The following is an 11823-nucleotide window of genomic DNA, read 5'->3' as shown; positions in this document are numbered from 1 at the left end:
TGCTGACCAACAATCAAAAAGGGTTTTTCTTCGCCGACCAACAATTCATAAATATTTTCTTCAGCCAACCACACCTTACATATGGTATTGATTGTCACATACATATAGTTCATGTGTTCTAAGTACAATCACCAAGACACCGATCAGGCTCACTTCAGGTCCACCAAACATTTTTTTATTCCATTAACTATTTGTCACATACACACACTTAAGTCTGTTCTAAACATAAGCAGTGATACACCATGCATCATGTTCACAAAAGGATAGGTAAAAGATGCATGTATGAGAAATAAGTTTTACAAAATGACCATACATCAGGGTCACAAAAGTACATGTAAAGGATGCATGCATGAGACATCAGTTGTACAAAATGAAATCTAACACATCTAGTTGACGTAGATCATTGGCTTCATGGTTCCATGGGAGTGAAGTCCTTTTGTTTGCTTCCTACAAAATTTAAACAATTCTCAATTATAATACACTATTAGAAACTACACTACAAAACAAAAAAAATCAAACATATAGGATCATCACATTCTCAAAACTATAAATAATAATAAATACAGAGAATTCAATAGCCATGTCTTAATACTAACGTTGATCCTCGACTGAGTTCACCCCAGCCGACCCACCATCTCCATAAGGAGTTGATAGGTCAGCAAAGGTGTTTGTTTCTTCTCATTAAAATAAGATAAATTACTCTATTGGCATAGGCAAAAAAAACTTTACTGTGCATCATCTTGAGTTAGCCAGAAGGGTAAGCATTTATTTTTGTTTATACAATTATTAATTTTGTACTATATAAATCATTCATTCTTCTGCATTTGCAGTATTGTGAGCATCTCATTGAGGTCATTTTCACTTTTTGGCATGTGACAACTAATGAGAAATGCTTATCTAGCTATTTAATTTGATTTTCAAGGACTACACTTGTGCAGACTTATTATACAAATTTGTAGATCTTACTAAGACAACTTAAGTAACATGTGTGCTAAGCATAGAGTTTTTTATACTGTTCTTCATGAAAGGAGATTGACTAGCTGGTAAATACATCCCTTATTTTGACTTTAAATTTCACAAAATAAACATGATGGGTCAAGTTACGTTCACATGTCAGCTCAGGAAACATGTTTTTGTGTATAGCTATACTCAAGTTACCTTCACAAGTTGGTAGAGGCCCTGCAATTCTGCATGATACACTAAAACACACATTATTAAGGTTACGTGGTAAGATAAAAAAAATGACTATCCATCCTGAGTGTGGCATCAGGAAAATGCAAATGAAACTGGTGGAGTTGGAGATGGATAGTAAGAACAACTCAAAACACACAAGGAAATTTTGCAGATAAGAAAAACAACTAGACTCAGAACAGCAAGCTAGTCCTCTTTGACCTTTGCACTTCTCTGTCCAGCATCTGGAACTAAAACTAACTTCAGTAGTATATAAAATCAAATAATGTATAATTCAGAAAAATACTCAAGTATTATATAGAAACATTCATGTATACAAAGGCTAAAATGATAAGGGAAAATACTATCTAATAACTGTAAAACATGTAGAAGAATGATTGTAAATTAGAAACTGCTAGCATACGTATCTAATATTGTTTCTAGAAAGTGAACTAAAGTTTTACAGAATAAATGTGCCAAAATTAGAGATAAAAAAGTAAACTGCTACTGTGGTACTATTGGCTGCTAGCTAGCTTCTGCATGAACACTTGTATGATACTTCTCATCCGTACTGGCGTGTACTACAGGGCCAGCTTACAATGTAAAGCTAGGTCCAATGGCTCTTATGTCATATTACTCATACAACATATATTATCATAGAAAATTATAGAGAAAAAAAGTTGCAAGTTAATATAAGCCTAATCTGCATGTATTACAGAACTACTTCACAAAAATACAGAAATACAACATACTCCCTCCGTTCCAAAATATAAGTCTTTTTAGATATTCCATTATGGACTACGTACGGAGAAAAATGAATGAACCTACACTCTAAAATATGTACGTATACATCCGCATGTAGTTTTTGATGGAATTTCTAGAAATACTTATATTTAAGAATGGAGGGAGTATATCTATACAACCACGAGTGATGCTATATCATCCTAACAAACACTTGCAGCCTACAACAAGTAATAAGGAGGAGGTGTAAGAACAAGGATGGATTGGTTGCGGGGAGAGAGAAAGTAAACGATACCTTATTGTTGGCCGGAAAGAGTAACAAAGCTCCAGCCTCACTCTCACCTGGTTCAGAGCATGAAGATTGAACATACTCCTATGTTTGCAAGAATTCTACAATGCTAACTAAAGCCTAAGCAAAACCTTCAATTTATGTTCATGCGCAACATCCATTAGGATATGCTAAATGTGAGAAAGTTTGAAAAATAATCCATACCTCAACCCAAAAATCTCAAAATAGGAAAATTCACACATCGGAAGTTAGCATTACAATCCTTTTGTGTAGCCTCAAAAGCAACATAATTTTGATTAAGTGTGTGTATTACATTTCATCCTATGAGAGAAACCATGACAGCACCAACACATCCCAAAATAGGAAAATTTGACAGAACTTAACCAGCATTAAATCCACTAGGTGTCAAGTTCCTCACTGCACTACAAAGGCGGGGCCAGCGGGTCCAAGGACGGACGGCGCAGGACAGCGCGGGGCGACGAGGGACAGCGCGGGGCGACAGGGGACGGTGCTGGGTGGTGCCGGATGGTGAGGGACGGCGCGGGGTGGCGGGGCGACGCAGGGCAGTGGGGGGCGAACCTGGGCGACGCGGGGCGGCGGGGGACGGTGCTGGGCAGCGCGGGGCGGCGGGGCGATGCAGGGCAGTGGGGCGACCCGGGGCGGCGGGGGAGACACCGGGCAACGGGGGCTACGCGGGGCGGCGGGGGAGACGCAGGGCGACGGGGGCGTCGCGGGGAGGCGGGGGAGATGCGTGGCGACGGGGGCGACGCGGGGCAGCGGGGGAGACACGGGGCGGTGGGGGACGGTGCTGGGCGGCACGGGACGGCGATGGGCGGCGCGGAGGAAGACTGACCGCAAGAACGGGGCATTGGGAGGATAAGGTTTTTGGTTGGAGAAGATAAGGTCATTTGGGGAAAAAAATACCGCGCGTTGGGCCAGAATTGGCGCTAAAATTTGGCTATTCACGCGCGAGGCCCATTTATTATCCAACTGTTGGTCGGGATTATTTACCGACCGACGAACCGATGGGCACATGAGCTTTCCCGACCGACCATTTGACAGGAAATATTCTGTCATTGCCGACCGACTGTTTATTACTGTTAGCATGATTTCCCAATCGACTGTTTGTCACAAGTTTTCCCGACCGACAGCCGATCGGTGATACTAACTTTTCCCAACACCCGTCTGTAGGGAATGCAGTGTCGTGGTGTAGTGAAACTAGAAGTGACACATGAAGTGATGAAGTAGTTAACCTTTTAAAACACTTGTGTAGTTCGTGCACGGACAAACCTAGACAAATATTGAGGAAAATGGACTTTGGAGGTCGAGTTTGGAGAGGAGAAAGCTTAAGTAGTGTGGCTCGGGCATTTCATCGAACACGTCATGTGCATGAACTAGAGTGGCAAGGGCATGGCATGGGCACACTTGAACAGCCAAAAAACAGAGGAGAGGATGGGCAGGGGCGACGGTATATATTGGCAGAACTTTAGTACCGGTTTTTGTCTAAAACCGAGACTAATAGCCTACCCTTTAGTCCCGGTTCTTTCCATAAACCGGGACTAATGCTCCGCGGCACGCCACGTGGCAGTCGCTGGATCTTTAGTCCCGGTTTTTCCCTGAACCGAGACTAATCAGGTGAAACGAACCGGGACCAATGCCCCGGCAAACCGGTTTTCATTTGAACCGGGACTAATGGTCTTTGGGCCCTCGGCCGAAAGACCCTTTTTCTACTAGTGTACTATTGCATAAATGGTGTTAATTACATTGCTAACTAGGTTATTATTATGTTCTTCAACAGCAACTGCCCCATGATGTAGTGCCTCTGTTGATGCACCCAGAAGGTCATATGAAAATTAAAAGCCCGCTGAGGGCTGAGTTCGATGCTCCATACTCGAGTAACCTCAAATCAAAGTAAAAAAGGCTCCAACTTGAAGCATGGAAAGAAATAAAGAAAGATCGCAAGCCATAAGTTGGAGACCGTTGGATCTCTGTGCTTCATCATGAAGACATAGGTCTTCTTCTGTTTTATGACATTATACCTAACAGCAAGGACTAGGTCTTATGAGAGACAAGTTATTCTGGTTTATATTAATTTGACATGATCGATTAGGATGCATGCATATGATGACTATTATGATGTTTCTCTGTTTTACTTTATGTGTATCATGAGACTTTCCTAATTAAGTATGCTCTAGTATTGCATAAATGGTGACGATGTGCAATATAGTTGTTCCTTTATTGCTATGTATGTACCATTCAATTTAGTGCAAAACAAAAATCAGAAAATGCCCAAAACAAATAAATTGGAAAATAGGGGGCAACAAAATAGCCGCATCCAATTTAGTGCAAAATCCTAAACCCAAAAATTGCTAAAAAAACAGCGAAGAAACAACCTCGGTTCGTAATACGAACCGGGACTAATACCCCTCCCCCCTCGCTCCGAGCCCCGCCACGTGGAAGGCCATTAGCCCCGGTTCGGGGCCCAACCGGGGCTAGCAATAGTCCCGGTTGATTAGTCCCGGCTCGCGAACCGGGACTAATGGTCCAACCGAACCGCGACTAAATGCCCTTTTTCTACTAGTGGTTGTCTTCCTTTTCATAAAAAAAATCGACCGATCACATTCACAAGTATAAGTACCCTGTTGTGTTAAATATCTACTAACTGAAGCTCCTATCCATCACGTTATATTGTTTCTTGGAAAGTAGGTTCACCACAACCTCTGCATCATTATCAAGCACGCAACCATTTTGCTTTATATTGTTAAATGTTGGTTTCCACAAGTATACGAAATAGCATTAGATGAAACTTGATAGAATCAGTCATACTTTGTGTACACCATCCAAACTTATACAACTATGGAAACACAGAAGAAATTAATCACATACAAGGATGTTGCATGATTTTATCAATGAATTGATGTAGTGTATATACAATAACCACATAAAATTAATGTAATTGAGCACCATGACACAAATAAATTGAATTCAACAATGCTAGAATGCACGTATGATGGTACATTCATGAACCAATCATATTCTAAATTAATCACTTGTGAATGATCACTTGAACTGTTGTTTTCTTGCAAATGTTTGCCCGAACTTCCATCCACCGGGCACAATATTGTTAAACTCAAGTGTTTGCCCATCTGTGTTAGTCAGCCTGAATGAAAGTATTTTTCCGGTAAGATTTGCTAGAGAGTGCCAGTTGGCACCCCAATTACGGGACATTGTCATCCAATTGTTTGAATCAGAGCTCTTGACATCCATCGATTTGATTGAGCCGGCGGCTGCTACGTTCATCACAGTAACTAGGTTGAAGTAATCGTGACCTTCAATCTTGAACCGCACCCCACCCTTCTTCACGCATGGGACCCTACATTAATACATATTTTATATCAACTTTCTCTAATTTTATCTTGGAGAAAGAGTGAAAGGGACAAAAAATAGCTCATGTGTGATTACGGCTTACCCATGGTACATGACGGGGATGATGCCGCCTTTGTAGACGTCGATCTTCTCCGAGGCCGGCTGCGCCATGTCAAAGTGTGGCCTCGGGGGATTGCACCAACCACCTTTGTTGTTCGGGAGCGCGTTGTTAGGCGGGCAGAAGTTCGTTGCCGTCACCGTCACTGAGACGCCTGGTTTGCACCACATCGGATCTGCGAGCTTGCGGTCACACGCAATCTTGTAGCACTGCCCACACGCTGCATCGTCATTGAACAACACTGTGCTCAGCGCCGCCGTCCGCGTGCCATACCCCGCCGAGTACAGATTACCATACCCACATGCTCCACCCATGGTGTCCGAGGCATCGGCGCCGCCGTAGAATGTCGCGTGCGCCCTCAGCCATTTGATCGGTGCTTTGTCCGCGGCCATGCTAAAGGATCATTAAACCCCTCAACCTATTGAACAACGCCTTTGCCTCATGTTCGTCCTAGGTGTTCAGGATTCCTAAGGACGCGTGTAAGCTCGTCGTTCTCTCTATCGGGTTGGAACACCCCCGTTCGAGCATCTTCTATTGGAGCAAATATAGCATTAGAGGCATTTTTAAGACTTGCCTACTCCAGAATATCCCTTGTCTTTGGGGTCCAACTTTCTACCATGCCCATAAACCAATTCCTGCACCTTTCGGGCCAAGCCAATGTTTTTGGAGTGACCCCTGCATCAATCATCTTTTGCTCACATCCATCCCAATTAGGCATGCAACTGTTGTAGCCACCCGGCCCGAGAGAATGGTGCCACTCTTTTTTCTGAGAAGTTTTCCTATTTATTCTCGCCCGTTCCTTGACCGCTTCTAATTGCTTGAATGCCACCAATAAGTCCCAATGATCTTTTAACTTCTTGTATCGTTCAGTGAATTCTGAAGTCTTGTCTTGTTTGCCGAAGTCGGACGATAACCTTTTCTTCCAGTTGTAGAATTGTGCGACCATCCTCTTAAGAGCAAACTTCTTGACTTTCTCCTGTTGTGCATCTCAGAGATGCTGTGGTAGGGTGAAATGTGTCATGAGCGTATCCCAAAGCATATTTTTTGCTCTTCCATCCACAAAACTAACTTCTCGATCTTTCTTTGACCTATGCCATTCTTGAATGGAGATCGGGATTTGGTCCCTAACAATAACTCCGCATTGACATAAAAATTCACATACATTTTTTTCGAAGCATTTGGTTCCCAACCTAATGTTATCTCGTCAATGTTGTACCTTGTGCCCTCGGGCAACTTTTTGGCTGGGCCTCGTACTGCCCTGCTAGTAGAAGATTTGTTTGATGTGGAGGGCTAAAAGAAAAGATTCGTTTATACACACACACACACACACACACACACACATATATATATCAATTAATACATCTAATAATCACTAGAGGCCAAATATATACCTCATTGGACTTCGTTAATTCAGGAAAAATTTCTTCGCCATCATTATCTGGTTCCCCTTCGTCTCTTGGTCATTCTTCCTCAATTCCCTCATCGGATGGGTTAAGATATTCTAAGCCATCATCTTCTTCATTCTCTTTGTTTCCGGAGCGTATTATGTCGAACAAGACATACTCTTGATCATGGTCTCTGTCTCTACCGTCCATAGCTTAACTAATCGAGAAGAAAGATAAAACAATTTAGTATTCACTTTAGCTAGCAAGATCATCATATATATAATATCGATAATACATCGAATAATCCACTTAATGCATCATCAAATATTATTGAATATAATCTCGAATACATCTCAAGTATTATCACTAATACATCTCTCGAATATTATCAAACTGATCAACCAAAGAGTTGTCGCTATACTGAGGCGCGGGCGATGGACACCCAAAGAGAAGGAACCATCACATGATGATAGCTCGGATGACACCCCTGAAGAACCTTCTAGGTATCAGAGAACCTGATGTCCAACGCCTCCATGTAGCGACAGACGTGCTCGTCCTCCTCCCTGACACGACGACTAGTGGCGGAGCCAGCTCGTCCGGTGAGCTGGGGCAAAGTACATGGAGCTGCTGTCTATCATTTGTTTGCTCCTAAAAATTGGTAGTTAGCTCTTTATTTGCTGCAATTACTCAAACGTGAATGCATGGATGAGCCCGGGCAACTGCCCCTGGTAGCCGGGAGGTGGCTCCACCACTGACGGTGACGTACCTCCTCCTCGGGGGCCCGCTGCCTCCGCATCGAAAGTGGCCCACACGAGCACCACCAAAGAAGCTTCGGGTCGTCGACGGGACCACAGTTCCTCACCAAGCTGCATGCCCTTGAAGGTAGCTGATACGTCTCCAGCGTATCTATAATTTTTGATGGTTCCAAGCTATTATCTTGTCAAGTTTGGATTTTTTGTATGCATTTTATATCTTTTTAGGACTAACCTATTAAATTAGTGCCAATGGCTGGTTCCTGTTTTTTCCGTGTTTTTGACCCTTTTTAGAGAAGAATATTAAACGAAGTCCAAACAGAATAAAACCGTCGGAAAGATTTTTTTTCCGTAACAGAAGATACGCAGGGAGCTTGAGAACCAAGGCAAAGGGTCCCGGGGGAGGCCACAAGCCCCCTAGCCACGCCTGGGGGGTACCTACCAGGCTTGTGGGCCCCTCGAGGCTCCTTTGCCCTACTTCTTCCGCCTATAAATTCCCTAAAAATCTGAAACCACAGGAGAGAGCCACGAAAATACTTTTCCGCCGCCACAAGCTTCTGCCTCCGCAAGATCCCATCTGGGGCACGTTCTGATGCCGTGCTGGAGGGGGATTCGGACACGGAGGGCTTCTTCATCAACACCATTGCCTCTCCGATGATGCGTGAGTAGTTCACCATAGAGCTTCGGGTCCATAGCTAGTAGCTAGATGGCTTCTTCTCTCTCTTGGATCTTCAATACAAAGTTCTCCATGATCTTCATGGAGATCTATCCGATGTAATCTTCTTTTGCGGTGTGTTTGTTGAGACCCGATGAATTGTGGATTTATGATCAGATTATCTATGAAGATTATTTGAGTTTCTTCTGATATCTTATATGCATGATTTTGTATCCTTGTAATTCTCTTCGAGGTGTGGGTTTCGTTTGGCCAGCTTGATCTACAATTATTGCAATGGGAGAAGTGCATGGTTTTGGGTTCATACCATGCGGTGTCCTCACCCAGTGACAGAAGGGGTAGCGAGGCACGTATCGTGTTGTTGCCATCAAGGGTAAAAAGATGGGGTTTATATCTATTGCATGAATTTATCCCTCTACATCATGTCATCTTGCTTAAGGCGTTACTCTGTTTGTTATGAACTCAATACACTAGATGCATGCTGGATAGCGGTCGATGTGTGGAGTAATAGTAATAGATGTAGACAGTATCGGTCTACTTGTCTCGGACGTGATGCCTATATGTATGATCATTGCCTTAGATATCATCATGACTTTGCGCGGTTCTATCAATTGCTCGACAATAATTCGTTCACCCACCGTAATATTTGCTATCATGAGAGAAGCCTCTAGTGAACACTATGCCCCCCGGGTCTACTTCACTTCATATTTTCAGCTCTACACTTTCACTTTGTTGCACTTTCCGCCTTCAGATCTCACCTTGCAGTTAACCGTGAATGGATTGACAACCCCTTTGTAGCATTGTGTGCAAGTTTGTTTGTTTTTGCGCAGGTACTTTGGAGACTTGCCTTGATACTCCTACTGGATTGATACCTTGGTTCTCAAACTGATGGAAATACTTACTGCTACTGTGCTGATCACCCTTTCCTCTTTAAGGAAAAAACCAACGCAGTAGCACCTCCCAGTGCCAGCCCAGCGGAGCCTAGTCCCTGACATGGTGCCTCTCAAGCATGTTATCGCTGCCGATTTGTCAACGAGGATGCGGGCCGGGCATCATCGACGTCGAGAACTTAGGCTACCTTTGTATTACATTGCTTAGTTCTTTGATTGATAAAACAAATAATTCTAATTACATTGCTTAGTTCTTTGACAATATGAACAATGGAAAATAAGAGTTGTCATTTTGTCATGAAGGATTGAGAGCAGCTAAAGGTGCTTCCACTATAGTATCAAAGACAATCATAACCATTGATTTAGAACTGGAAAAATTTGTCAAGAGATTCGATCCACATGGAAACATTTTAGTGTGAAACTACAACGTTGGGCTCTCCATCAAGAGATGATGTAGTTGTTAATTAATGACATCTTCTAATCTCATAGATTGTTTGGTTATTAACTTATGATACATACTTCTAATTCTGAAACAATAGCTATACTTTGAAGTTTTGGGATCCTCCAAAGCTGAATGCGGTGCAAACATAATATTTATAAGTCCGAAGTGATAGCTCAGTATTGCTTGACATGAATATTATTGCTACAACTTAAATTATTTTAATTTAAAGTTGGACATTGCTAAGAGAGCACCAATACTGCAGGAAAATAAAGAGAAGCTTGGACGCTGGTGTCCTGGATGGATCTGTGACCCTATCCCAACTAATCCCTACTCAATCAATACGGCAGCTAGTGCACAACAGTCGTGCACACATCCTACAACAAACCTAGACTCGACCAACAACTTGAGCCGACCTTAAATATGAGAGAGTTTATTGGTTAGTGGGCAGAGAAAGGTTGAGAATCTCAGCTATTGCACGTTAATTAAGTAGCACCAGGAAGACATATTTGTCTCTTTTGTTCTCTTTAGGGGAAATTAGTTAGCAGAAGCCTAGGTTCAAGCACGTTTAACATACATGATAGAGTTTATCTTCCTACACAGGATTGGCTTTGGATACGATACTTCCTGGTAGTGTCGAGGAGAGGCGCGAGGGCAGTGTCGGGGCTCAGGGAGGAGGCGCGGGCGGCGGCCGACGTCGGGGGTGGGGACGACATTGACAAGGATGGGCAGAGCGTGAGGAGGCGCATGATGACGCACAAGTATAGGCGACCAATCGTAGTCCTTTCGATAACTAAGAGTGTCGAACCCAACGAGGAGCAGAAGGATCTGACAAGTGGTTTTCAACAAGGAAATATCTGCAAGCACTGAAATTATCGGTGACAAGTGATTGTGTGGTGAGATGATTCGTAGCAAGTAACAAGTAACAAAAGTAGAAACGGTGTATAAAAGTGGCCCAATCCATTTTGTAGCAAGGGACAAGCCTGGACAAAGTCTTATAGGAGGAAAAACGCTCCCAAGGACACACGGGAATTTCTATCATGCTACTTTCATCATGCTCATATGATTCGCGTTCGTTACTTTGATAGTTTGATATGTGGGTGGACCGACGCTTGGGTACTACCCTTACTTGCACAAGCATCCCACTTATGATTAACCCCTCTTGCAAGCATCCGCAACTACGAAAGAAGAATTAAGACAAAGTCTAACCATAGCATTAAACTAGTGGATCCAAATCAGCCCCCTACGAAGTAACGCATAAACTAAGGTTTAAGCTTCTGTCACTCTAGCAACCCATCATCTACTTACTACTTCCCAATGACTTCCTCTAGGACCAAATAATGGTGAAGGGTTATGTAGTCGACGTTCACATAACACCACTAGAGGAAAAACAACATACAACATATCAAAATACCGAACGAATACCAAATTCACATGACTATTATTAGCATGACTTATCCCATGTCTTCAGGAACAAAAGTAACTACTCACAAAGCATAATCATAACCATGATCACATGTTTAATGAGTAGCATCAAGGATCTGAACATAAACTATTCCACCAAGTAATCCAACTAGCATCAACTACAAAGAGTAATCAACACTACTAGCAACCTTATAAGTACCAATCGGAGTCGCGAGACGGAGATTGGTTACAAGAGATGAACTAGGGTTTGGAGATGAGATGGTGCTGATGAAGATGCTGATGGTGACGAGTCCCCTCCAATGAGAGGAGTGTTGGTGATGACGATGGCGACGATTTCCCCCTCCGGGAGGGAAGTTTCCCCGGCAGGATCGTCCTACGGGAGCTCTAGATTGGTTCTGCTCAAGTTCCGCCTCGCGGCGGCGGCGAAACCACGAAAAATCTCCCTTCTGATTTTTCTGGATGAAACCCTCCATATAGAAAAAGAGGGGGGGCAAGTGGGCCAGCAGGGTGCCCACAAGCCCCCATGGCGCGGCCTGGGGGTGGTCACGCCGTGCACGCTTGTGGCCACCCCCTGG

General features: G+C 43.4%; 1 protein-coding gene across 1 annotated transcript; it reads right to left on the bottom strand.

Annotated features, from left to right (window-relative positions):
- Positions 1-5110: 5110 nt before the first annotated feature.
- Positions 5111-6076, bottom strand: LOC123439696 (expansin-A24-like). The gene is made up of 2 exons (XM_045116386.1): positions 5670-6076; positions 5111-5573 (listed from the first exon to the last, which is right to left on the bottom strand). Exons 1-2 carry the CDS (start codon positions 6074-6076, stop codon positions 5261-5263), a joined length of 720 nt encoding a protein of 239 aa, XP_044972321.1. The 3' UTR covers positions 5111-5260.
- Between the last annotated feature and the right edge of the window lie 5747 nt (positions 6077-11823).

The sequence above is a fragment of the Hordeum vulgare genome, chromosome 3H, assembly GCF_904849725.1.
Source record: "Hordeum vulgare subsp. vulgare chromosome 3H, MorexV3_pseudomolecules_assembly, whole genome shotgun sequence".
NCBI classification, from domain to species: Eukaryota; Viridiplantae; Streptophyta; class Magnoliopsida; order Poales; family Poaceae; genus Hordeum; species Hordeum vulgare.
Note: the sequence above shows the minus strand (reverse complement) of the source record. Positions and strands in the feature narration are given on the sequence as shown.

What these genes read in the sequence shown, in the direction of transcription:
- LOC123439696 (XM_045116386.1), bottom strand. Translation starts at nt 6,076, where the DNA reads ATGGCCGCGGACAAAGCACCGATCAAATGGCTGAGGGCGCACGCGACA. An exon ending in ATCCCCGTCATGTACCATGG is followed by an intron (nt 5,574 to 5,669) that starts GTAAGCCGTAAT and finishes GTATTAATGTAG; the next exon opens with GGTCCCATGCGTGAAGAAGG.